The sequence below is a fragment of the Poromitra crassiceps genome (assembly GCF_964638095.1).
Source record: "Poromitra crassiceps genome assembly, chromosome: 3".
In the NCBI taxonomy this organism is placed as follows: Eukaryota; Metazoa; Chordata; class Actinopteri; order Beryciformes; family Melamphaidae; genus Poromitra; species Poromitra crassiceps.
The window spans coordinates 48,806,872-48,831,024 of record NC_139625.1 but is presented as its reverse complement, the minus strand read 5'-3'; the positions used below and the strand labels follow the sequence as shown (position 1 = coordinate 48,831,024).

The 24,153-nt window shown below is 45.6% G+C and overlaps 1 protein-coding gene across 3 annotated transcripts; it reads right to left on the bottom strand.

Moving 5' to 3' along the window:
* Positions 1-404: 404 nt before the first annotated feature.
* LOC310773912 (uncharacterized protein) lies at positions 405-23,906 on the bottom strand. 3 transcript variants are annotated; one of them, XM_083633913.1, is made up of 8 exons: positions 23,561-23,906; positions 21,693-21,814; positions 20,503-20,641; positions 12,946-13,067; positions 12,629-12,739; positions 4,231-4,337; positions 2,878-2,990; positions 405-2,678 (listed from the first exon to the last, which is right to left on the bottom strand). In XM_083633913.1, the coding sequence occupies exons 1-8, from the start codon at positions 23,655-23,657 to the stop codon at positions 2,599-2,601; spliced, it is 891 nt and encodes a 296-aa protein (XP_083490039.1). In that variant the 5' UTR covers positions 23,658-23,906; the 3' UTR covers positions 405-2,598. The 3 variants fall into 3 exon arrangements, with proteins under 3 accessions (XP_083490039.1, XP_083490037.1, XP_083490038.1); XM_083633911.1 differs by having other exon boundaries at positions 2,878-2,968; XM_083633912.1 differs by having other exon boundaries at positions 405-2,675; positions 2,878-2,968.
* Positions 23,907-24,153: the final 247 nt, after the last annotated feature.

Sequence of the window (24,153 nt, the reverse complement as noted above, 5' to 3'; positions counted from 1 at the left end):
TCTCCTCCCCAGGGCCGATTTTACACTTCATGGGCCCTGGGGCTATTCATCTCTGCAGGGCCCCCCCCTCAAGCGGAAGGGCTGGGCGCCGCCGAATTTTTTTTTAGTGTTTTTTTTTTTACCTTTTTTAGCCGTATTTAAAGGAATATCTCATTTTAAATCAACATTAGGATTATACGGTTGTGATGTCATTATTCAGTATCTTCTCCTTTTCTCACTAACTTTCATGTCACCACCTGCTCTCCTGTCAGCATTCTAACTTACAAACACAAACTGTAGGTTTAGCCATCATGTTCTTTCATAAACAGCCTGATTGGAAAGAAAACATTGCCACTGAGATGTCACAACAAGCACTTTTATTATTATTATTTAGTATTTATTATTGCTGTTATTATTATATCCAATTCTTTTTTTTTTTTTGGGCCCCTTGATGTCCCGGGCCCCGGGGCTTCAGCCCCGGTAAAGCCCGTTGGTAAAATCGGCCACAGCTCCTTCCACAACAGACACACAGGGAGGAGGGAGCGGAAGCCGCTCTGATTGACATGGTCGGAGCCAATGACCGAGCGGAAATCCGGCAGCATCTGAAATCGACGCTTCCAATGGGAGAGCAGAGTAGAGCAGGGGAGGGTTTATCCCAGTTATGGAGACCTGAGGCGCCAGACTCCTCGGACAGAAGGGAGAGGAGGCTGGCCAGCGAGACTAAAATTTAGCCAACAGGTACACAAAAGCAGGCTAAAAATGTCAACCGGCACAAACTGCAACAGGTAAATAACACAACAATAGCATGTGCAGGAACAGCACATAAAACAACAAAAATGAAAACCAAACAGGCAACAAATAAAAAATAAAAAGAAGCGAGTGGGATCAAATTAACTCATTGAGTGCCAGCCACTTTTGGAGAACGGACGCTCCCAGTGCCAGAGTTTCAGAGTGTTTTCAGTGATTTCTCGAGGCCCACAGAATATTGTGTGATATTACTATGTAAACACAGAACACGCCCAAAGAACGATGAGACTCTCTTCTATCAGCAAAAAAAAGTTTATTGATATCATTTTCCGTTCTTTAGTTATGAGCCGGAGAAGATAGGTTGATTTCACCAAAAAGAGACGTTTCAAATTAGAAGCTGAGATAATTAGCCTTTTGTGAAATGAAGCATTTCAAGCACATGACTGACTCTGAAGCTAATATTTTCTGATGTGACACCTCAAAAATAATTTCCTTCAATAAAACAGTGAAAACAAAAGAATTTTGTTTGGCAAAATAATATTTTTTAGCTGCGGCCCCTGCGTGCGCTGCTGGTTGCAGCTTCTTGCTGGTCTTGATTTACTGCTGGTGGGCATCAGATATTCTAGCTTGTATTTGCCAATCCTGTCCTGCTGTCTGGGTCGGTGTTGTATGCTGCCCGGCGCCCCCCCCCCCCCCCCTCAACTGCAAACCCCTCCTCCGTGGGTGTGTCTCTGGTGGCTCTGCTGAGTTTGCTCTGCACTGAAAAGTGCGCTACATCCAGCTTTTTTACAGCGTTCCACGTGTATTTGTCAATGGCTCCCATCGCTTGCAGTTGAGAATAATAACAACTCCACAACTAATCATGCAGATGGGCTATCGCAGCGGACACGGAGGGGCTCAATTGTGGCAGCAGATTGGCTGCTGCAGGCACAGCTAACGTTATGCTTCATGCATATCGATGCATACCGATGCGATTTCCGTTTCCCCATGACTTCTTCTCTCTTTTTTCCTCGCCTTTCTCTAATCTGGAGAGCACTGTCGCCACCTAATGGGTCCGTAAAATAGCTTTTACACATTCAACATCCACCATACTTTCACAGGAGATGGATCTGGCTTTGATCCACGTCCCACCGTCAATTGACGACAATCGTCGTCATTGGCACTCTACGTTAGTATTTGAATTGACGACGATTGTCGTCATTGGCACTCAATGAGTTAATAAAAAGCTTGTTTAAATAAATAGGTTTTAAGAAGCGATTTAAAAGTGGACACTGAGTCTGCCAATCTCATACCTAGGGGGAGGCGATTCCACAGTGTTGGTGCTATGGACGAGAAAGCCCGCTCACCTTTTGTTCTGAGTCTGGTTCAGGGGACAATTAACAGTCCTTGGTCCGATGACCTGAGTGGCCTTACTGAAACGAGTCATGTGACTCGGTACAGGTGGATCTGTGTGTGATGTGCACATGGAAGAAGTTAGCCAAAGAGAACAGTTGTTGTTGGTTAAGGTTAGGCAAGTAAACACAATTGGTTAAGGTTAGGGGTTGAAAATGTTCAGCTCAGGGTATGCTTGGGCATCTGGCTTAATGGGTAAGGTGCTTGTCTTCCAATTTGAGGACTGTGGTTCAATTCCTGGTCAAGCCACACAGATTTTTAACAAGCAATTTATTCTATGAAAACATTCAGTTACATTTCAAAGATTTGTTATTACTAGGGTTAGGAAAGCACAACAATTTGGTGAGGTTTTCTGACAGAAAGCCTTCAAGGCTAACTTGTTCCATGTACAGGTGATGTGATGTGGATGTGGTCATGTGACTCGGTACAGGTGGACCTGTAGGTCATGTGACTCGGTACAGGTGGATCTGTCTTAGGTCCTCAGGGGCGGAGTCTTTGCTCAGGTAAACATCGTAGTCCAGAGGAACCTCCTCCAGCCAGCCGGGAGGCTCGGACCCCTGCTACACACAGACACATTGAATGATTTATGTGCACATAAATACAGCATACAAAGGATATACAAAGGACATAAACAATTACTTTAAGCACAAGCTAAGTGAGTGAAAAAATAAAATCAAGTAAAAGCACGTTTTTAAGGATTCAATGTGTGTGTATTATGGGACGTATGTTTGTGTCTATTCTGGGATGTGTGTGTGTTACCTGCAGCTTGCAGAGCGCCTCCTGCAGACTGGGGACGGTCAGCAGCAGAGAACCTTTCTTCCTGAAGTGATGGAAGACAAAGCTCCAGGCTCTGAGAGAGGAGAGACCATAGACTGTATAAATAATTTATATGGACATAGCCACCATGACCTCACCAATTGGGGCAGTGGTGGCCTAAAGGTTAGAGAAGCGAGCTTGTGACCGGAAGGCTGTTGGTTCAATCCCCGGGACCGGCAGGATACATCTGGGTGGGGAAAGTGAAAAGGCAGTGCTTGCCCCTCCTTCATTACCACTACAGAGGTGCCCTTGAACAAGGCCCTTAGCCCCAACCGCTCCAGTGGAGCTGATCAGTGGCCAGCAGATGAGACTGTGGTTGTACTGGTCAACTTCCAGGTGTGAATGTGTGTGAATGTGAACAGGGCACTCCTGAAAAAGAGAGCATTGCTCTCAGTGAGACTCCACCTGTATAAATAACGGAAAGAAAAAGTTTATGGACTCCCGTTTTGAAGCCTCCAGTTTGGTGTTTTGACTGTCGCCATCTTGTTGTTTTTTTAGCCAGAAATAGCTAGCGTGAGACCAGGGGTTTCCCACAGAGCCACAGCTCCGCCTGCTATTGGTCCATGATTGGCGAGCTGCCTGATCACTGGACAGACAACCTGTCAATCATGCCCCAAAACATAGTCCGTTTATCGTCTAATTGACTCATGCTGTATTGAAGCAGACTTGAAACTAGCGATTGAGACCATAAACTCATTAGGAAAGTGAGAAGTAGGGTAATTTTGCCATTGACTTCCATACAATCAGACTTCTTTTTGAGCCAGTGGAAAGAATGCTGGCCGTTAGAAAGAATTCAGGTTGAGGGGACTTCTGCATTGGCATAACTTTTCAGGCTTGGAGGTCGCCCCTTGGGAGAAAGGTGTGTGTGTGTGTGTGTGTGTGTGTGTGTGTGTGTGTGTGTGTGTGTGTGTGTGTCTGTGTGTGTGTGTGTGTCTGTGTGTGTGCGCATGCATGCGCATGCGTGCGTGTGTGTTTATTATATTGATCCCCATTAGCTGACGCCTAGATGACAGCTAGTCTTCCTGGGGTCCAAGACAACAATACACATTACATGACACACAAGCAATGAAATAAAATACAAAAAACACACACACTAACAAATAAGAATGAAAGAAAATGAAAGAATAAAAAGAAAATCTAAAACCAAGACAAAACAATATAGCACGGCCAGCTAGCCCTCTAGCTGGCCAATGGACTTAAATTTTAACATCTGGTCAGCACATTTCTTTGTACTCTATAAAACAGACATAGAAAGCAGACAAAAAGAGGTGTGTGTGTGTGTGTGTGGCTCCTCACTTTATCTGCTCACTGGGTTCCATGAAATACTCGAAGACGTTGTTCATGACCAGAACATCTGCGTTCTGCAGCAAAACATCCTGACTGCACACGTCTGCATGGAGAACCTGAGAGAGACAGAGAGAGATGGAGAGAGGGAGAGACGGAGAGAGACAAGCACTGGTCTGTTGGTTCTGTTGTAGTAGTTAACAATAAGTGATTTTACAAGGTGTTTAAGGCACACCCAAGCCGTATACCACGAATGTTGTATAAGAAGATCCAGGATCTGTCCCTTGATCTGGTTTGTCTAAACCAGATAAGCCCGATTGTAGCTAACTTGTACCCCGAACGTAGGTCGACACTCGTTAACTGGAACCAGGTTTTTCTAATCAAGTTGAGAGCGCGTGCACATGAAAATGCTCGTGCACAGGAGCTCGTGCCCGCAAAGAGGCGTGGTTTTTAACAACTAGCCAATCACAATGCAATATGGACTGCTCCAGCTCAGAGCAGCTTTTACAGCGCCAGACACGCCTATTTCCTCATTCGTTCAAAGCCAACTACTACTAATGTCAGAATCAAAATCCGAATTGGATATTATTAGTCTGTTCCCGAATGACTGTCTAAAGTTACCACTTTTATCCACATCAGTAATTTATTTGAAGAGCGGTTTCTACCTCCACGTATCCTACAGCAACTCAATTCACCCTCTCAATAAACTCAATAAAACCGGCATTTCTTTTTTGCGAGTACCGGTAATAATAATAATAATAATAAATCAAATTTATATAGCGCCTTTCTAGAAACCCAAGGTCGCTTTACAAGTCAGGAATGGGGGGTAGGGAAAAGGGGCAGTAGGGAGGGGGGGAGGACCCGTAGGTAGAGGGAAAAAATAAATAAACCTATCTAACTAATGGGGAGAAGCCTGGCTGAAAAGATGCGTCTTGAGAGCTGTTTTGAAAATGGCCAGTGTTGGAGCATTGCGGATCTCGGGGGGGAGAGAGTTCCAGAGGGTTGGAGACGCCACACTAAAGGCTCTGTCGCCGAAGGTCCACAACCTGGTGCGGGGGATGGAGAGGAGACCCACATCAGCAGATCTTAGGGCCCGGGATGGAGTGTACTGGTGGAGGAGGTCAGACAAATATTGGGGGGCGAGGGCATGGAGGGACTTGTATGTGAGGAGGAGGAGTTTGAAGGAGATGCGGAACTTGACTGGGAGCCAGTGGAGGCGGATGAGGGTGGGGGTGATGTGCTGCCAGGGCTTGGTGTGGGTGAGAACCCTAGCAGCCGAGTTCTGCACATACTGAAGCCTGTCCAGGGCTTTGCTGGGTGCCCCGAACAGGACTCCATTGCAATAGTCTAACCGGGAGGTAATGAATGAATGGATGAGGGTCTCAGCCACAGAGTCTGAGCGTGACGGCCGAAGACGGGAAATGTTTTTGAGGTGGAAGAAGGCAGCCTTGGTAACAGATTTGATGTGTGACTGGAATGAGAGAGTGGAATCAAAAATGACACCCAGGTTATGGACTTCGGGAGACGGAGATGGAGCAGCCGTCCACGTGGAGGAGGAGATCTCCAACCTTCCGGAGCAGTGCCTTGGGGGCCACAACCATGAGCTCAGTCTTGTTAGTGTTCAGTTTGAGTAGTTTTGTTGACATCCAGGTTTTAATGGCAATGTGTAATCTATCTCAGTCCAAAATCCGTATGTATAGACCATTTAGGCTCAATGAATAATAATGATCTCATGATGTGTTTAGTCACACTGATTGAATAATTCCTATAGGCTATCAATAAAAAAAAGAATGATAATAAAATAAAAAAAGGCTTCTGAACTGAATCGACACGGTACGTGCAGGCAGATTTCATTTATTAAAAAATAGCCTATTTTGTGGTCACATATATAGGCTATTGTCAGCAGAGTCGCATATCTCCATATTTCATATAATGATGCTGGAAATATGAAGTTCAATCACATCATACAGGCCAAAAGCAACACAGTTGCAGCTGCAAAATGCAGGAGTAGCCTAGATATGAATCATCTGTGTGCAGGCCATATTAAATTGCTTAGATGTAGTAGGCTATTCTAGCATGTATGACCAATTTCACTGCCTCAGCTCCATTGCGCACACGGCCCTGTGCACTTTGGAGACGTTTATGTAACCTTTTTATGCCGGTTTAGTGATATTTCTCCACTCACCATTCAGTTGCAATCGATCGGCGGGGTCAAACAACGTATCTAGGCTACTTGAGAGCACAAAAATGAATATATAAAAACATATTCCAAAGTGGTAAGTAGGGCTTAATTTAAATGTAGCCTGCAACAAGTGCAAGGCTTTAGTCCTTGATTAATTCAACAGGAGCCTTTTTTTTCTTTTTCTTTTTCATTTGAATGCAATGTATTTTTCATATGGGGACCATATGAATGGTGACTCGTTGTTTCCAGAGAGCTGATTGGTAAGCAGGTGGGTCTTTCATGGGTTTTGATCTTATCCTCTGAACTTAACCTGCTACAGAGCAGGTTAGCCATAGAGCATAAGTTGCTATGGTGATCTATCTCAATAAGAAGTTAACTAGCGTCGTGGTATGGCCAAACTAGGGTTAAACCTGAAGTTACCTCGCTAAACCAGTAATCATGTTTCGTGGTACAGGGCTCTGGTAAGGTTTGAGCAAAAAACAAAAACAAATAATCTTCCGCCAAGCAATGTAGTTCTTCAAGCCCCCCTCCAGTCAGTTCAGTGTTCTGCCTGCTGTATAATCACATGTCATCTGTATTATACACCAGTGGTTCCCAACCGCCAGGCCCCAGACCGGTGCCATTCCGCAAAGCATTTGCTGTCGGGCCGTGAGGAAGCGATATGATTCGGCAGGGAGAAAGAGAGAGAGAGAGACAGAAAGCAAGTGAGATAGAGCAAGAGAGAGAGACAGAGAGTGAGATAGAGAGTGAGCAAGAGAGAGACAGACAGACAGAAGAGAGCGAGCGGTAGTTGAAATCGAAAGTAAAAAGACAGGCACAAGGAGAGGATCATAATAAAACATTGTGCCCCCCCCCACCCCACACATGCATTAAAACGCGCTGGATTGGTTTGTCAGGTTACAATGCACCTCTTTTGTGTAGTAAAAAATACGACTAAAGTGAAATCATTAAAGGATGGCTTTACCGATAATCAACCCACTTTGTATCATATATAATCTCAGTAATATAAGCACATGGGCAGTGTTTACCTTCTCTCTCTGTTTACCTCACAGAGAAAAATCATCCTGCAGAAACTCCAACCCGCCAGCTGCAAGTCATTAAGGCTTGTTAAGGCTCTCCATGCAATTCTTCATGGATGTGCACATACTTAAAAAACAAAAATAAACAATAACAGCTGCCCTCAGAGCAGATTCTGCCTCTCGAGCAGGTCCGTTGTGACGTAAAACGTGTCACAACGGCACGCTTTGCCAGAGGAGTAAATGGGAGATCTCCGTGAGCAAAACAGAGAGAGAACACTGCCATGTGCTTATATTAAAGATTATTAATGATACAAAGTGGGTTGGTTATCGGTAAAGTCATCCTTTAAGTGTTGGAAATGCATTTCTTGTGGCCATCCACAAAATGTATCGATTTGAACTAACAAAACATCTCACAGACATGAGAAAGAGGAATAAACACAGGCTGTGCGGTGTGTGGGAGACACATGGTGAGTTGCAATTGCTTTTATATTATGTTCATGTGAGGAAAATATTTGTGTATTTGATATTTGATACTGGATCCAAACGTATGAACTATGCACTATGCATTTAATATCCATTAAATCCTATCCTTCAGAACGTGCCCCTGCCACCCCGGTCCGCAGCAATTAAAAAAAAAAAGTTGAGAACCCCTGCTCTACACCAAAGAGAGACCCCCAGAAAAACAGCGCAATAATACCCGCATTATTGCTGAAATCTCAACAATGCCCCCATAGGAAGAGCATGGCTCGAAATGGTTAACAAGCTAATGTTTTGGTCACTCAGTGGCGTTTTGAGGCTGACATACATTGTTAAAGACAGCGGGCTTAGCTAACGTAGCTAGCTAATATGGCGCAGTGATATTGTGATGTGGTCACAGGTGTGTGTTTATAGAGTATTATACAATGGCTTCGAACGCGGCTCAGCCTATCACAATCTAGGACCGGAGCTATCCGTTTTATAATCAGTAACAACTAGGGATGTGACGATAACCACGATGATGCCGCAATATCAAGCAAACCACAGTTATCGTACCATAAGATTTCCCTGTAATACCGTGCCCACCATATTTTGTGCAATATGCACGATGCCACACGCCACAAGTTCAAGATTCAAGATTCAAGATTTTTATTGTCACTCCGTGGTACAAGTATCACGTGTGAAATTCTTGTGCTGTGGACTCCGTTTACAACATAGTACAAATAAAACAGGGCATATGAGTGCAAAAACAACAAGAGACACAACAAGCAATAAGGCAGTAGAGTGATAAGACAAGTCAGAGACAGTGGCATATTCACTGCACATAGGTGCACATGTCATGTGCATACTTTAGACGTGCTTAAACATTTTAAATTTGACGTATTTGACGTACAGGTGGAAATAGCATATACCTAATTAAACATACAATTAAACCTTAGACATACATAATGGTAGCAGCTACAGTACGGTACAGTACAGCTACTACACTATTTGTGCATGTTAAGGAGTCTCGTGGCCTGCGGGAAGAAACTGTCCCTCAAGCGATTTGTGTTCATTTGTACCCTGAGGGTACATTTGTACCCTGAGGGTAACAGGGAGAACAGGCTGTTGTGGGGATGGTTTGTGTCTTTGATGATCTTCAGGGACCTCCTGAGGCACCGCTGGTTATACAGTTCCTGCAGTTCTGGCAGCTCACATCCTGTTACGTGCTGGGCCGCGTGTCTCACTCTTCGTAGCGCCCTGCGGTCCATGGTGGTACAGTTCCCGTACCAGGTGGTGAAGCAGCCAGTCAGCAGGCTTTCAATGGTGCCTCTGTAGAAGTCCCTAAGGATTTCTGGCCTTAGCCCAAATTTCTTCAGGCGCCTGAGTCCGTGTAGTCGCTGTTGGGCCTTTTTGACAACAGTGGCAGTGTGACCGGCCCATGTCAGGTCCTGGTGGATGTTGACTCCCAGGTACTTGAAGCTGTCCACCCTTTCCACCACTGTGCCGTTGATGGTGATTGGGGGGGGGGGTGCCCCCACCTCCTCTCTGTAGGCCGTCTCGTCGCTCCTGGAGATCAGCCCCACGACTGCTGTGTCGTCTGCAAACTTCACGATGGTGTTCGAAGATTGAGTCGCCACGCAGTCGTGGGTGTAGAGGTCGTACCAGAAGGGGCTGGAGACGCACCCCTGGGGCGCTCCTATGCTGATGGTCAGTGGGGAGGAGGTGAGGTTGCCCACTCTCACCACCTGGCGGCGATCTGTCAGGAAATCCAGGATCCAGTCACATTGCTGTGTTTAGTCCCAGATCCTTGAGCTTGCGTATCAGCCTGGAGGGTACTATGGTGTTGAATGCTGAGCTGTAGTCCATGAACAGCATTCTCACATAGGTGTCCTTCCCCTCCAGGTGGGAGAGGGCGGTGTGGAGCACGTGTGCTACTGCATCCGCTGTGCTCCTGTTGGGGCGGTATGCAAATTGTAGCGGGTCGTGGTCCAGGGGGAGTGTGGGGCGGATCTGTGATATAACCAGCTTTTCAAAGCACTTGCTGGCTATGGGCGTGAGGGCTATTGGGCGCCAGTCGTTGAGGCTGGTCACTTTCTGCTGCTTGGGAATGGGGATGATTGTCGCTGCGGTGCGCTGAGGGGTAGGAGAGGAGGGGGGGCGCTCTGGCAGAGGGGTCAAACCTAGTGTAGAATGCATTGAGTTCGTCCGGCAGGGAGGGTGATGTGTGGGGGGATTGCTGTTTCTCCCCCTTGAAGTCAGTGGCAGCATGGAGTCCTCTCCATAGATGCCTGGGGTTGTTAGAGTCCAGTTTGGACTCTAGCATATTCCCATATTCTCTCTGTGCTCTTTTTATAGTGGTTCGGAGGGCATATCTTGTCTGCTTGTATTCCTCTGGTGTTCCAGAGTTGAAGGCGGTGGTCCTGGCGTGGAGGGCAGCCCGGACATCACTGTTGATCCAGGGTTTCTTCATAACGGAAGTCACTCACACACCATCCGTCTTCAGAAAATAATTTGATTATTTATGTTCTATGTGTTATATAACCCCTAACATACTGTTAACCTAACATAGATGTCAAAATCGCATACTGGCCCATGCCTAGTAACGGCCACATGACCCTGCTTCATGTGTCTGACATGCGTCCATACGTCTCATTCTCATTCTCATAAGCTCTCAGGAGGGAATTCCTTAAAATTTGGCACAAACGTCCACTTGGACTCAAGGATGAACTGATTACAATTTGGTGGTTAAAGTCACTGTGACCTCACAAAAGACGTTTTTGGCCATAACTCAAGAATTAATACACTAATTATGACAACATTTTACACAAATGTCAATAGAATAAAATGGAGTGATGACATTTTCTATCCAAAAGTTCAAAGGTCAACTTCACTTCACATAATGTCACTTTAGCTCTTGACCCAAGATCTTAACGATCTTGGGTCATTCTACGAAAACAGTAGAAACGCTGTCACTTTTGCAGACACCAAAATCCTTTAAGTTGGCCTAAATCACATTTATTATATTGATTTGGACCCCAAGATACTTGTAAGAGTCCACCCTCTTCACTTCCTCTCCCCGGATGACAACCAGGACAGGGGACGTGGCCTCCTATTAATTGGTTTTGCTGATAGAAGTGAAGACAGCATGTTTCATTCATTGTGCCATTAGTAATTCTGTGCTTTTGTAAGCAATGCAGTCATGACTGCATATTTATGCCATCTCTTGCCCCTGCCCGCTTTGGTACATCGGGAAGACCTTGCGTCCTTTACGCATACGCATCACGGAGCACAAGAGCGCGCTCCGGCGTCAGGACACCAAGGCCCCCCTGGTCGATCACTTTGTCCAGCATAATCACAGTGTTTCAGACCTCCGTTTCTGGGCCATAGACACTGTCAAACCTCACCCGAGGGGTGGCGATCTGGACAGGACGCTTCTCCAGCGTGAAGCGCACTGGATCCACAGGCTGGATACCTCTGCTCCTAACGGACTTAATGAGGAGCTGGACCTTGCATGTTTTATTTAGCTTCGGTCCGGGAATATTTCATGAAGTCTTTATTGCTGGAATGTCCACAGTTGCATTTATTAATTCTATGTATTGCTCTCTGCTACTCCTGCATCATATGCTTATGTTTTGGAGCCTATATTGCTGATATGCTTTGCAGTACCTCATATTGTATTTTCCTACAGCATATATGTATGCGCCTTGTAGCCTATTGCTGACACACTTGTGTATGATATCATTATCTATGGATCTCTGCTAGTTCTATGTTTATTCTAGTAGAGCACATCTTTTCCTCTGACGTCAGGGCTCTGCCCCCTCCACGTCACTCCACTTTACCTGTGCCACGTATGCTCTCTTATTTATACAGGTGCGGCGGTCGACGCCCTTCCATACAGCCTGATGAAAACCAACGGTTGAAACGCGTTGCGTTTTTTGTTGCTCGTATCAATTATTTGTGAAGATGTACTCTGTTTGATAATGCTGTGAAGTAAGCAGGTACAATTACTTCTCATTAAATGTATTCATCTTTAAACTCTAAGCAGCTAATTGTTTCGCTTTGATGACTGCATATTATAAATACAAACAAGCCTATGCCATTGATTAATGTATATATTTATGTTGTTATGGAGTGATATTTTCCCTAAACATTCGCTCTTGCTCTACTATTACCATGATGCTACCTCTGCTGTTGGTTGTTTCTCATCATCTCCGGTGTTGCTTAAGTAAATGGTTTATACAGCTAAAAATAATGGTTGAGTTGAATGAACGTTGCATTTTCACTCATATGGCGAATGAAATGTGACGTACCGGCAAGTTAACTTGCTAACTTTTGCTAGCTAAACAAAATAGCGGCATGTCTTGGCCAACCTGACTACAAATGCGCTATTATCCTATGTTTTTATAATATGACCGTCCGTCCGGGAGGTAACATGTGTCTCCAGTAGCCTGTTGAAACACGTTTAGCCACGGTGAAGTTACAGGTGTTGCTCTCAACATGAGCTACAGGAGATTGGTTCTTTGATCTACAGTAGATGTGGTGTGCAGAGCCTCCTACTGGTAAAATAATGAATAGCTTAAATTTGTGACCATTAGTAACGTTAGCTCTCATAGAGTCGAAAGAAAGCACAATAATGTCATGAATGTGCTGTATAAGAGTATTATAATTGAGTGTAAGTGAGTTGCTAGATTTACTAGCCCGACATGGCAATTTACTCCCCCCGGGCAAAGCCTTATTGTTGAGCCCTGACCTGGACTCGGTCAGAGAAGCCGTATTTCTCCACTGTGGAATTCTGCAGTTTGACGAACTCTTCACTGATATCCACCCCGACCAGCTTGGCCGCAGAGCTGTACAGGTAACCCTGCACACACACACCACACGTGCACACACCACACACACACACACACACACACACACACAGATTAGCTCTTCTCACAGCACTTTTATTAGAATATTAAATATTTTAAAACATGACATGCAAACAAATTATCAAACTATTCTAGTGTACTGTATTGTATTGTATTCTAATCAATCCTATTGTATTCTCCTGTGTTCCACTGCCCTCACCGCGTACAGCACGGCTCCCAGTCTGGAGCCCACGTCCAGCAGCATCCCACCGCTCAGATCTGGAAGAACGTTCTGGAAGATGAACTGAAGCTCAGAGATGGAGAACGAGTGAGAGATGAAATCTGCCAGAGAGAAGAGAGAAGAGAGGAGAGGAGAGAGGAGAGGGGAGGAGAGAGCAGGAGAGGAGAGGAGAGAGGAGGAGATAAGAGAGGATAGGAGAGGAGAACTTCAAAATTCAAAAGGTTTGAGAACACAAAACTCCACAGATCTGTGATGATGTGTCAGGTGTGTTTGGTGTAGGAATTAGTGCTCCTTTCCATGAACTAGGAATCTTGCAAGCTACGCGCGCTCGATTCCTAGGCTGCCTAATTCCTAATTTTTATTATGAATATAAAAAACAAGTATCAATATCAATATCCAGCTGCTGGACCCTAGGGAGTGCAACAAAATATAAGGGGGGTACAAGGGTTAAACTGCAAAGCGGACGAGTCAATCAGCGACTCGCCTCATAGTTGACATCGTAACCGGCCAATCAGGAACACCACTAGCGAGGAGTAATGTCAACGTTCATCGAGTTTAAACACCCATAAAGTGCAGTTATTGCAGAAATAGACTCAATAACAACAATTAAACAAGTACAGGAGTATGCAACAGCGGAGTTTCTCGGCGGAAAATGTATTTTTGCCGTTCTCCCGAGTGGATTTTGACTGGATCAAACGCTGATTGGCTGAAGGAGTTGTCTGTCAAAGCAAGTACACCCGCCCAACTTCCGCCCACTGCAAACACTGCGTGAAAGCTTCAGGCCAGACGTAAACAAAGAACAAAATGAAATGTGAGTTCACGTGATCGGCTGGTTTACCAGCCTATTTAAAAGTAGCTCGCAAGGTAAAAAAGTGTGGGCACCCCTGCACTGCACACTCCCACTGTGGGAGGCCTGGTGGTCCAGTCCCATCGAGGAGAGATGATGTGATGAGGATGTTGGAAATAGAATTTTCAGTGCTTTTGTGGCTCTCAAGATATTCAGCCTGGACTTTGATCCAGAATGCTGTTGTGTTGTAGCCTGTAAACCAGCCTGTCACGTTCATTTGGTTCAGTGAGACGGTCTGGCTCCAACTCTTCACCCAGTCCTTAGGGGCGGGAGCATGGGCGGGCGTAGTTGCGTTGACAAACGCCTTCAGCCAATCAGCGTACCAAAACAAGTGACGTCATCACAGGGCGCTGTTTAGTTCAGAGACAGCAGCAACATTAGCAATTTAATAGATCAGACTTTTGCCAAATCCAGTCGGTAGAATAGCGAAAACGTCTTCTCCGCCGAGAAACTTGCTCTTGTTTAATTGTTGTTATTGAGTCTATTTATGCAATAACTTCACTTATGGCTGTGTTTATGCTAACGTTCACATTACTGCTAGTTACTTCGGAAGCCGCCATCTTTGCTACAGCGTCAGCCTGTATCACGTCATCAACTACGTCAGTCCGCCCCTGATTGGCCAACTTGCACTGTCAATCACAGGGCACTGAGCGCAGTCGCTGATTGGCTCTTCCGCTTTGCAGCTTCTGCTTAACACCCTCCCAGGCCTTGGGGCCAGACCGTCTCGCAGAACCAAATGAAATGTGAGTTCACGTGACAGGCTGGTTTCCCAGGCTAGTTGTGTTGTGTTCTGTCATATTTACTGTCAATGGTTCTGTCAAGATATTCAGCCTGGACTTTGATCCAGAATGCTGTTGTGTTGTGTTATGTGTCATGCTTCATAAAAAAATGCACCGAGGACATACTCCCAACAAAAACAATCAAAAATATAGCCGCAAGCGGCGATGCGGGGTCCAAGCTTCCGGTGACTTGGGGGGTATATGTCAGATAGTGCACATTTATTCAGACTTGGTATATGCACAAGTAAACAAAGTTTGGTTGAGATCCGGTGACCTGACGGTTTCCAAGCAGTACTAGTAGTAGTAGTAGTAGCAGTAGTAGTAATAGTGTTGGTAGTAGTGGGAGTGGTAGCAGTAGTAGCAGCAGAAGTACTAAGAATAGTAAATGGTAAATGGTAAATGGACTGCATTTATATAGCGCTTTTATCCAAAGCGCTTTACAATGTGCCTACATTCACCCATCGAAGGCGGCCAGCTGCCACGCAGGGTGCTGGCACAGCCATCGGGAGCAATTTGGGGTTCAGTGTCTTGCCCAAGGACACTTCGACGTGCGGACTGGAGGAGCCGGGGAACGAACCACCAACCTTCTAATTAGTGGACAACCCACTCTACCTCCTGAGCCACAGCCGCCACTAGTAGCCAATAGTAGTAGTAGTAGTAGCAGCAGCAGCAGTAGTAGTGGTGGTTGGCTGTTATAGCGCCACCATCTGGTAGATTGGTGTAATTTTTTCCTCTGAGTAGTGGGTGATGTCTTGAAACTTGAAGTAGTACTTGGATAGAAAGCAGTTTTTGTGTACAATATCCCTTTAAGTATCTGGACAGAAAGTGGTATTTGGGTAGAACATACTGTCAATACGACAAGTACTTCTCTGGCTCTGCAGATACATATAATATGGTCTACAAAGTTAAATACAACAGTCTGGATAGCTCACTTGGTAAAGCACATGACTTATGCTAACTAAAGACCATTGCCGCTCAAAGTTCAAACCCCACGTGGGATGAAAAACTTTCAACTTCAGACAGGTAAGTCAGTAACCGTAATTAAAACCCCACATACTGCCTCCTTATTTTGCGGTGTTTCATGAACTTTTTCAATATCTTGGAAATGTTAGCTGGAGATTGCGTGGCTGTGTTCAAGAACGTGTTTTGCAACAGGAGAGGTTAGTTCTTGTCTCATGATGGAGCTTTTGTGTTCTGAAATCAGAATTTTCAGTTGTCATTGTGTCTTTCCCACACACACATCAAACCATAGGGCGTAGGGCGTCCACTACAGAAGGTTGATGGGGTTTATCCCTGAAATTGCTTTTGGTGACTATAGCCAGCACCCTGCATGGCAGCTTGTCATGCAGTCCATTTACCATTAAGGACATTTTTGTATTACACACATAATGCACCACTTTACATTAAAAGTATGCCCTGAATGGAGGTGTTTGAACTAATTGGTGTGGGTTGTGCTGTTACAATGAGCACATGAGTGACAAGGATAATTCAGATTGAATTCTCTTTTTGGACCTTTCACATGTGAAGACACAATAATGTATTGGAATGTTTTTCCTCTCTCATCTGAAAGAAGGCTCCCAGCAAACACAATTACATCATGATGTTCTGATATCATCTTTCAGTGACGTCCAGGACTAGGCCAAATCACAGCCGATTTGGGGATCATTTAGACATCTACACAGGAATGTCAAGATGACGTCAAAATATGACATTACCATGAATAGGCATATTCAGTTATTCTGCTATGTACACAGTGTGTATTCAGCAGCGTTATACATAATTATATCCAGATTAACCTTTATTCTACATTTTCAAAAAATAAAATACTTACCTGGCCGTGGTTTGAACCCAGGACCTCCAGCTTTGGGGTCTGCTACTTTACCCCTACACCATCCTTCCACAGCAATGACAAGGCACGGATGTAACCTTATTATGGCATAAACTTGTTTTTATTCAAACGTGGGTGTCAAGTCTTTGTGGATCGGGCATTACTGTGTGACATCTAAACCAACTGTGTATTATGTTACAGCAGATGCAGAACCCCAAAACACATTAACCCCACCCAAAATGCTACATTCCAACTTCCAGTAGTAGTAGTAGTAGTAGTAGTAGTAGTAATAGTAGCAGAAGTAGTAATAGTAGTAGTAGTAGTGTTGGTAGTAGTGGGAGTGGTAGCAGTAGTAGCAGCAGTAGTTGTAATTGACCGGTTAATGAGTTGTGGGCAATTTAGTGTTGGCGTGTGTTTCATTAAAAGTTTCGAGATTTATCATTTCAAAACGGTTTCACGTATCCAAAACCCTTTAATAACCTTAGGTCGGGGTAGTCCGTAGATGACCCAGAAAAAGTTTTGTGTGATTTGGCCAAACGGTCTAGGAGGAGCTCGCAAAAGTAGGTTTTTGATCAAATTCAAAATGGCGGAAAATCTACCACACAGAAATGGGCGTGGCCTAGTGGGTTAGATACATGATGCTCCAGGGAAACCAGTAGATGTGGAATTTTGATTCTACAGCTCGCAGTTCAGAAGTTATGGACCGACAAACGTGAAATTGGCTGTTATAGCGCCACCGTCTGGTGGATTGGTGTAATTTTTTTACTCTGAGTAGTGGGTGATGTCGTGAACCTGTGTGGAAAGTTTGGGTGATGGGGGGTGTATGGTTTCTGAGATCCACACACTTTTAGGGTAGGAAAAGAACAAAAGCAAATACACAAAAGTTTAGACATTTATCATTTCAAAACGGTTTCACGTATCCAAAATCCTTTAATAACTTTAGGTCGGGGTAGTCCATAGATGTCCCAGAAAAATGCCCGTGTGATTTGGCCAAACGGTCTAGGAGGAGTTCGCAAAAGTAGGTTTTTGATAAAATTCAAAATGGCGGAAAATCTAGGCACACGCAAATGGGCGGGGCCTATATGGATAGATGCGTATTGATCCAAGGAATCCCTGAGAAGTGAAATTTTGAGTATAGGACACACGGTTCAGAAGATATGGACCATAACGCAAAATGGTCTGTTATAGCGCCACCATCTGGCCGATATGGGTAATTTTTTGTTTCTGAGTAGTGAGGCACATTTACAATCTATGTGCCCAGTCTGGCTATGCTGAGCCTTACAGTTTCTGCTGTACATACAGTTTTACCGGAGAAGAAGAAAAAAATAAATAATCGGAACAGATACAATAGGGATCCACGCACTTCGTGCTTGGACCCCTAATAATGCCAAACCAGAAACCCTGGGTCAACAGTGAGGTTCGGGCTGCCCTTCACGCCCGGACCAACGCCTTCAATTCTGGAACGCCAGAAGAATACAAGCAGACACAATATGCCCTCCGAGCCACAATCAAAAAAGCACGGAGAGAATACGGCAAGCAGCTGGAGTCCAAACTGGACTCCAACCCCAGACATCTGTGGAGAGTAGGGTTGCCAACAGTCCCGTATTAGCCGGGACATCCCGTATTTGGGTCAAAAGAGACGCCACTTGTCCCGTTTTTAAGGGAAGAGGCATATATATTGCGACCTGTCTGTCTGTCCCCCCCCCCCCCCCCCCGTTGGTCCGACCGTCCCGTATTGCTGGGATGGAATGTTGGCAGCCCTAGTGGAGAGGACTCCATGCTACCACAGACTTCAAAGGGGTGAAACAGCAGAACCCTAGCACATCACCCACCCTGCTGGACGAACTCAACGCGTTCTAGGCTAGGTTCGACCCCTCTGCCAGAGCGCCCCCCACGGACGGCCTCCCTGGGCGTGTCCTCAAGGCCTGCGCCTACCAGCTGGCAGGCGTATTCACAGACATTTTTAACCAGTCCCTCTCCCTCCGGCAAGTTCCCTGCTGCTTCAAATCAGCAACAATCATCCCCATTTCCAAACAGCAGAAAGTGACCAGCCTCAACGACTGGTGCCCAGTAGCCCTGGAACAATGGTGCCAGGACAACCACCTCTCCAAGACCAAGGAGATCATTGTAGACTACAGGAGGGGGGGGGGTCAATCTGGGGGGGGGGGGGGGGGGGGGTCAATCTGTAGTCAATCACCATCAACGGCACAGTGGTGGAAAGGGTGGACAGCTTCAAGTACCTGGGAGTCAACATCCACCAGGACCTGACATGGGCCAGCCACACTGCCACTGTTGTCAAAAAGGCCCAACAGCAACTACACGGACTCAGGCGCCTGAAGAAATTTGGGCTAAGGCCAAAAATCCTCAGGGACTTCTACAGAGGCACCATTGAAAGCCTGCTGACTGGCTGCTTCACCACCTGGTACGGGAACTGTACCACCATGGACCACAGGGCGCTAAGAGCGGCCCAGCACGTAACAGGATGTGAGCTGCCAGAACTGCAGGAACTGTACAACCAGCGGTGCCTCAGGAGGTCCCTGAAGATCATCAAAGACACAAGCCACCCCCACAACAGCCTGTTCTCCCTGTTACCCTCAGGGAGGAGATACAGGGTCCCAAAAGCACGCACAAATCGCTTGAGGGACAGTTTCTTCCCGCAGGCCACGAGACTCCTTAACATACACAAATAGTGTAGTAGCTGTACTGTACTGTACTGTAGCTGCTACCATTACGTATGTCTAATGTTTAATTGTATGTTTAATTAGGTATATGCTATTTGCACCTGTGCAAACAATGTTAATTATGTTTAAAGTATGTCCATGCCATTTGCACCTATGTGCAGTGACGATGTCACTGTCTTTGACTTGTCTTATTGCTTTACTGCCTTATTGCTTGTTGCTTCTCTTGTTTTCCTGCACCTATATGCCCTGTTATTTTGCACTATGTTGTAACGGAGTCTACATGTTATGTCAGGATATTCAGCCTGGACTTTGATCCAGAATGCTGTTGTGTTGTGTTATATCAAGATATTCAGCTTGGACTTTGATCCAGAATGCTGTTGTGTTGTGTTATATCAAGATATTCAGCTTGGACTTTGATCCAGAATGCTGTTGTGTTATATCAAGATATTCAGCCTGGACTTTGATCCAGAATGCTGTTGTGTTATATCAAGATATTCAGCCTGGACTTTGATCCAGAATGCTCTTGTGTTGTGTTATGTCAAGATATTCAGCCTGGACTTTGATCCAGAATGCTGTTGTGTTGTGTTATGTCAAGATATTCAGCCTGGACTTTGATCCAGAATGCTCCTGTGTTGTGTTATGTCTAGATATTCAGCCTGGACTTTGATCCAGAATGCTCTTGTGTTGTGTTATGTCTAGATATTCAGCCTGGACTTTGATCCAGAATGCTCTTGTGTTGTGTTATGTCTAGATAGTCAGCCTGGACTTTGATTCAGAATGCTGTTGTGTTATGTTATGTCAAGCATAGTTTTCAGCCCACCACCATTTCCAAGTGGCTGGTCCAAGTTGAAAGCCCTCCACCCCCGTTTTTTTTTACAGTCTGCTGTCTCTGTGTATCATCCTCATTAGGTCACGTCTCATGTCATCTCCCCCACCTCTTCTGAAAAAAACTCAAGCGACGTTTCTCAAGCTTGTTCACTGCAACTTGCACATCTAAATTATTTTGGTCAGTGCCAGTGGGACCGTCTGATGACCTCGCGTGCATGTGTGTGTTGTGGGCATGACACGTGACAGGGCTGAGGAAAGGTGAAGGCTGGCAGCACTATATACACTCATATATATACTACTGTATATTATACAGTCTGGGCAGCACTACACAGACAGACCATGCGAAGTTCAACGTAATTACCGCACAAATAGCCAAAGTGTTTCTCTCTCTCTCTTTTTTCTCCCTGTCGAATCATATAACTTCCTCATGGCCCGGCAGCAAATGCTTTGCGGACCGGTGGTGGTCCGCAGCCCAGGGGTTGCGAACCACTGGCTAAAAGCGTTGGCTTAGCCTCTACATTGGGTGTGGGGTGCATTAGGTGTTGAGTGTGTTGGGTGAGTTTGTTTTCCCACCCAGCGGGGCCGTCCTGCAGGATCCACAGCTCAGACAGTAGGTCCGGCTCAGCCTGCCCTCCTCACACAGAGAGTCCACCTGCTCCTCATCATACAGGAACGCATCCACATGGAGAGTGGGCCGAGGCTGCTGCTGAGTCTGCAACAACACCAAATCACTTTACCACCAAGTCACCTTCACCATCATCACAGCAGCAGTAGTATCAGTATAGCCGTTTTCCCACATGCGCTTTGTACCGCTAAATGACTGGAACGTGGTCTAATGCCTGCATGTGGGAAAGTCGTCGTGCCGGTATAAGCGCGACCCCGTCGTCGCCGACATTTCACCAGTTTCGAGCCAGTCAGAAGAGCGGTATGCTCTTAAGGGGACGCAAGTGGAAACGGGTCCAGTCATTTTCCGCGACAGCGGTCCTTCAATCATGGGCGAGGTGTAGCCTACACACGTTGCTTAATGTTCCAGCGGGCATAATCTAATCATTCGCGCACATTAAAGCAAACTGGCAAAATGATCTTGTGATAGCCTAATAAGAGCAGTATGTCAGCTTGCTGATTTCCGAAGGCAACCCCGGACACATCAAACGAAGCCAGTCTGTAAAAAGTGCTTCAACGCGACGCAGGTGAACGGATAAACATCGAACCAGCAACTATTTCTCTCAGACACGGATCCCAACTTCTTCAAAGTGCATCATCTAATCATTCGCGCACATCAAAGCAAACTACTTCCACATTTCGCTTTGTGCATTTGCTTTCTCTACATACATACAAGCGTTGGGCAGCTTGCCTTGCAAGCCTCTGCCATTCTCGCTGTGTCTGTCCTGTGTCAGGCTGCTGCGAAGTACGGAGGACTGAGTGAAGGACTGGCCTCTCTCAGAGGGGAGGGGGGAAATCGGCTGTGTTTATTACGCTGGCTTGACGCTGCTCTTGTCAAACGAGTGTGATTTATTGTGTGGCAAGTTTTGCCGACCCCCCAAATAAGCTCCCCCCTCCCCCTGCCCCCCAACATACTGGCTATTTGACGACTAGATTCCCACATGCGCGTGCTAAGGTGTGAAGGGAAATTCAGGGAAATGTCTGATATTGACTTACAGGTAATTTTCCGGTACGCATGTGGGAAAACGGCTTATCAGTAACCTTCACCATCATCACAGCAGCAGTAGTATCAGTATCAGTATCAGTAGAGTAGTTGGTACCTGTAGTGTGGCGTAGGCCTCACTGGGCAGCACGGCCTCCAGAGGCAGAGCAGCTCTCAGCTCCTCTGAGATGTTCTGCAGGATCACCTTCCTGTTGTCCAGGAGCACCTCATCCAGCTCATCTGCAGAGGAGAGCACAGGGGGCTTCTGACTAACGAAGTCTCTTTAACAGACAGGAACAAGTTGACTAACACACACACACACACACAAGGTCGACTTTTATTATTGAAAGTCGAAATTCGTTTATTGGAGAGAAAAGAAAAAAAAAATCCGCCATTAATTTTTCCATAAACCTTGCTTAAAATGCTTATAAAAAATGTTTTACTTGCTCAAACCAAGCGATTCGACTATACTTAGAATCAGGGGAGACAATGCAACATTTCACTCAAAAAAAAAAAAAAAAAAAAATTATTGAATTTTGATTTTTTTTTTTTTTTACATTTTAATTTTAATTTTCGAATTTCGATTAAAAGTCGACTTTGGCCAGCGAATTTCGAATAGTGTTTTTGCTAGAAATGCCCATCCCTACTGACTATAGCAATATATCACACTAACCGTAGGTTTTCAAAGTCTGAGACTGTGCCCCCCCCCCATTACTTTATTTGCTTAGTTTCAAACAATTTCAATTGATTGTTATTTGATCCAAGACACTCGACAAATGAGCCAAGATAGCCTGATATTGCTTTGACATACTCCAGACTACACCAAATACATAAAGGTCTGTCTGAACTAGGCATTTATTTGTTTCTTCTGACTCTGGGAAAGTGGGGGAAAAAGACAAATTCCCCCCAACTACTGTATCTGTACTGTATCTCTGAACTATCTCTTTAATCAAATCACACACATTTAGGCTATTATGTGACCTTATTTAAATAACTAGTGCGTTTAGGGGGAACTGATGGAGTGCAGTGCCAAATTCCGTGCAATTCGGCATAGTGTCACCTACTGGCAAACACAAAAAGTGGTTTATCTCGAGAAGCATTCGTTGGATTGACTTCAAACTCGGGGAGTGCGCTTAGGAGTTCAGTGCCAAATGTCATGCTATTCGGCATAGCGCCACCTACTGGCAAACATAAAAAGCGGTTTATCTTGAGAACCGTTCGCCTGATCGACTTCAAACTTGGGGAACGCGCTTAGGGGGGCCTGATGGAGTGCAGTGCCGAATTTCGTGCTTTTCGTCATAGTGCCAAGTTGCCAGCTACTGGCAACACAAAAAGCGGTTTATCTCGAGAACCGTTCGTCCAATCGACTTCAAACTTGGGGAGTGCGCTTAGGCAGACCTAATGGAGTACAGTACCAAATTCCATGCAATTTAGCATAGCGCAACCTACTGGCAACACAAAAAGTGGTTTATCTCGAGAACCATTCGTTGGATTGACTTCCAACCCGGTGAGTGCACTTAGGGGGACCTGGCGGAGTTCAGTGCCGAATTTCGTGCAATTGGGTATAGCGCCACCTACTGGCAACACAAAAAGCGGTTTATCTCGCAGACCGTCTGATAGACTTCAAACTTGGGGAGTGAGCTGCTGGGAACCCAACAGAGTGCAGTGCCAAATTTCATGCAAATCGGCATAGTGCCACCTACTGATACCTTACACACAACACAATACGGGCCGGAGTCCCAGCTAACTAGATTTGAACTAGTGAAGCTAAAACATCGAATGAGATTACCTGAATTGGCAATTTGGAGTGATTTTCAATAATAGCTGAATGCTGAATACTAAGTGCACAGTATGTTTTCTATAATTTAATCTAGTGAGAAAATTTGAGGTTATGGCATGACATTTGTTTGCCCCCCTGCAACATTCTGGGTTTCTCATGTGGCCCCCCCAGGAAAAATAATTGAACACCCCTGAGTCATTGTGTACCTGAGTTCCTCATCCAGTCCAGCAGCCTGGGCAGCTCAGCAGGCTTCACTCTGGACAACAGCAGCTCCAGCTCAGCTTTAGCTTCTGACAAGTTCATGTTGTAGAGTAGTGTTCACCTCAAGCCTGTCTGTGTCTGTAGATCAGCCTTCACTTCAAGCCTATCTGCCTGCATACAAGTCATTCACCTCATGCCTGTCTGTCTGCAGACCAGCTTTCATCTCAAACCTCTCTGTCTGTAGACCAGTTTCACCTCGAGCCTGTCTGTAGCAGCATGGACCTGTTACACTAACACAAGCTGTGGAACATGGACATATCCAACTAACGTTAAGGTCTGGACTGGAGGAACTTGAAGTTATCTCTGCTTCTCCCTGAGCACAAGCACGTGAGAGAGGGAAGACGCGTGGAGTGTAGAGTTTAAGGTGGAGCCTGAAGCTGTCAATCATCTGCGCATGAGCACGGCTAAACATCGTGTTTTCAGTCTTCAGTCAGAGTGATTTGTAAGGAGTACATCTTAGTCGCATTAACAGATGATTCTGGATATTGAGCTGGAGACTCGTGTCAGCGAGTCAGCTGTTGTTTGTCAAACACCACGC

Bases quoted from the DNA above. Each gene is read 5' to 3' on its own strand.
- LOC310773912 (XM_083633911.1), bottom strand. From the start codon at position 23,657: ATGAACTTGTCAGAAGCTAAAGCTGAGCTGGAGCTGCTGTTGTCCAGA. The intron at 4,338-12,628 runs GTCAGGGCTCAA...TGTCTCTCTCAG, and splicing joins GCTTCTCTGACCGAGTCCAG to GTTCTCCATGCAGACGTGTG. The intron at 2,969-4,230 runs GTGAGGAGCCAC...CTCCTCTCTCAG, and splicing joins GAACCCAGTGAGCAGATAAA to AGCCTGGAGCTTTGTCTTCC.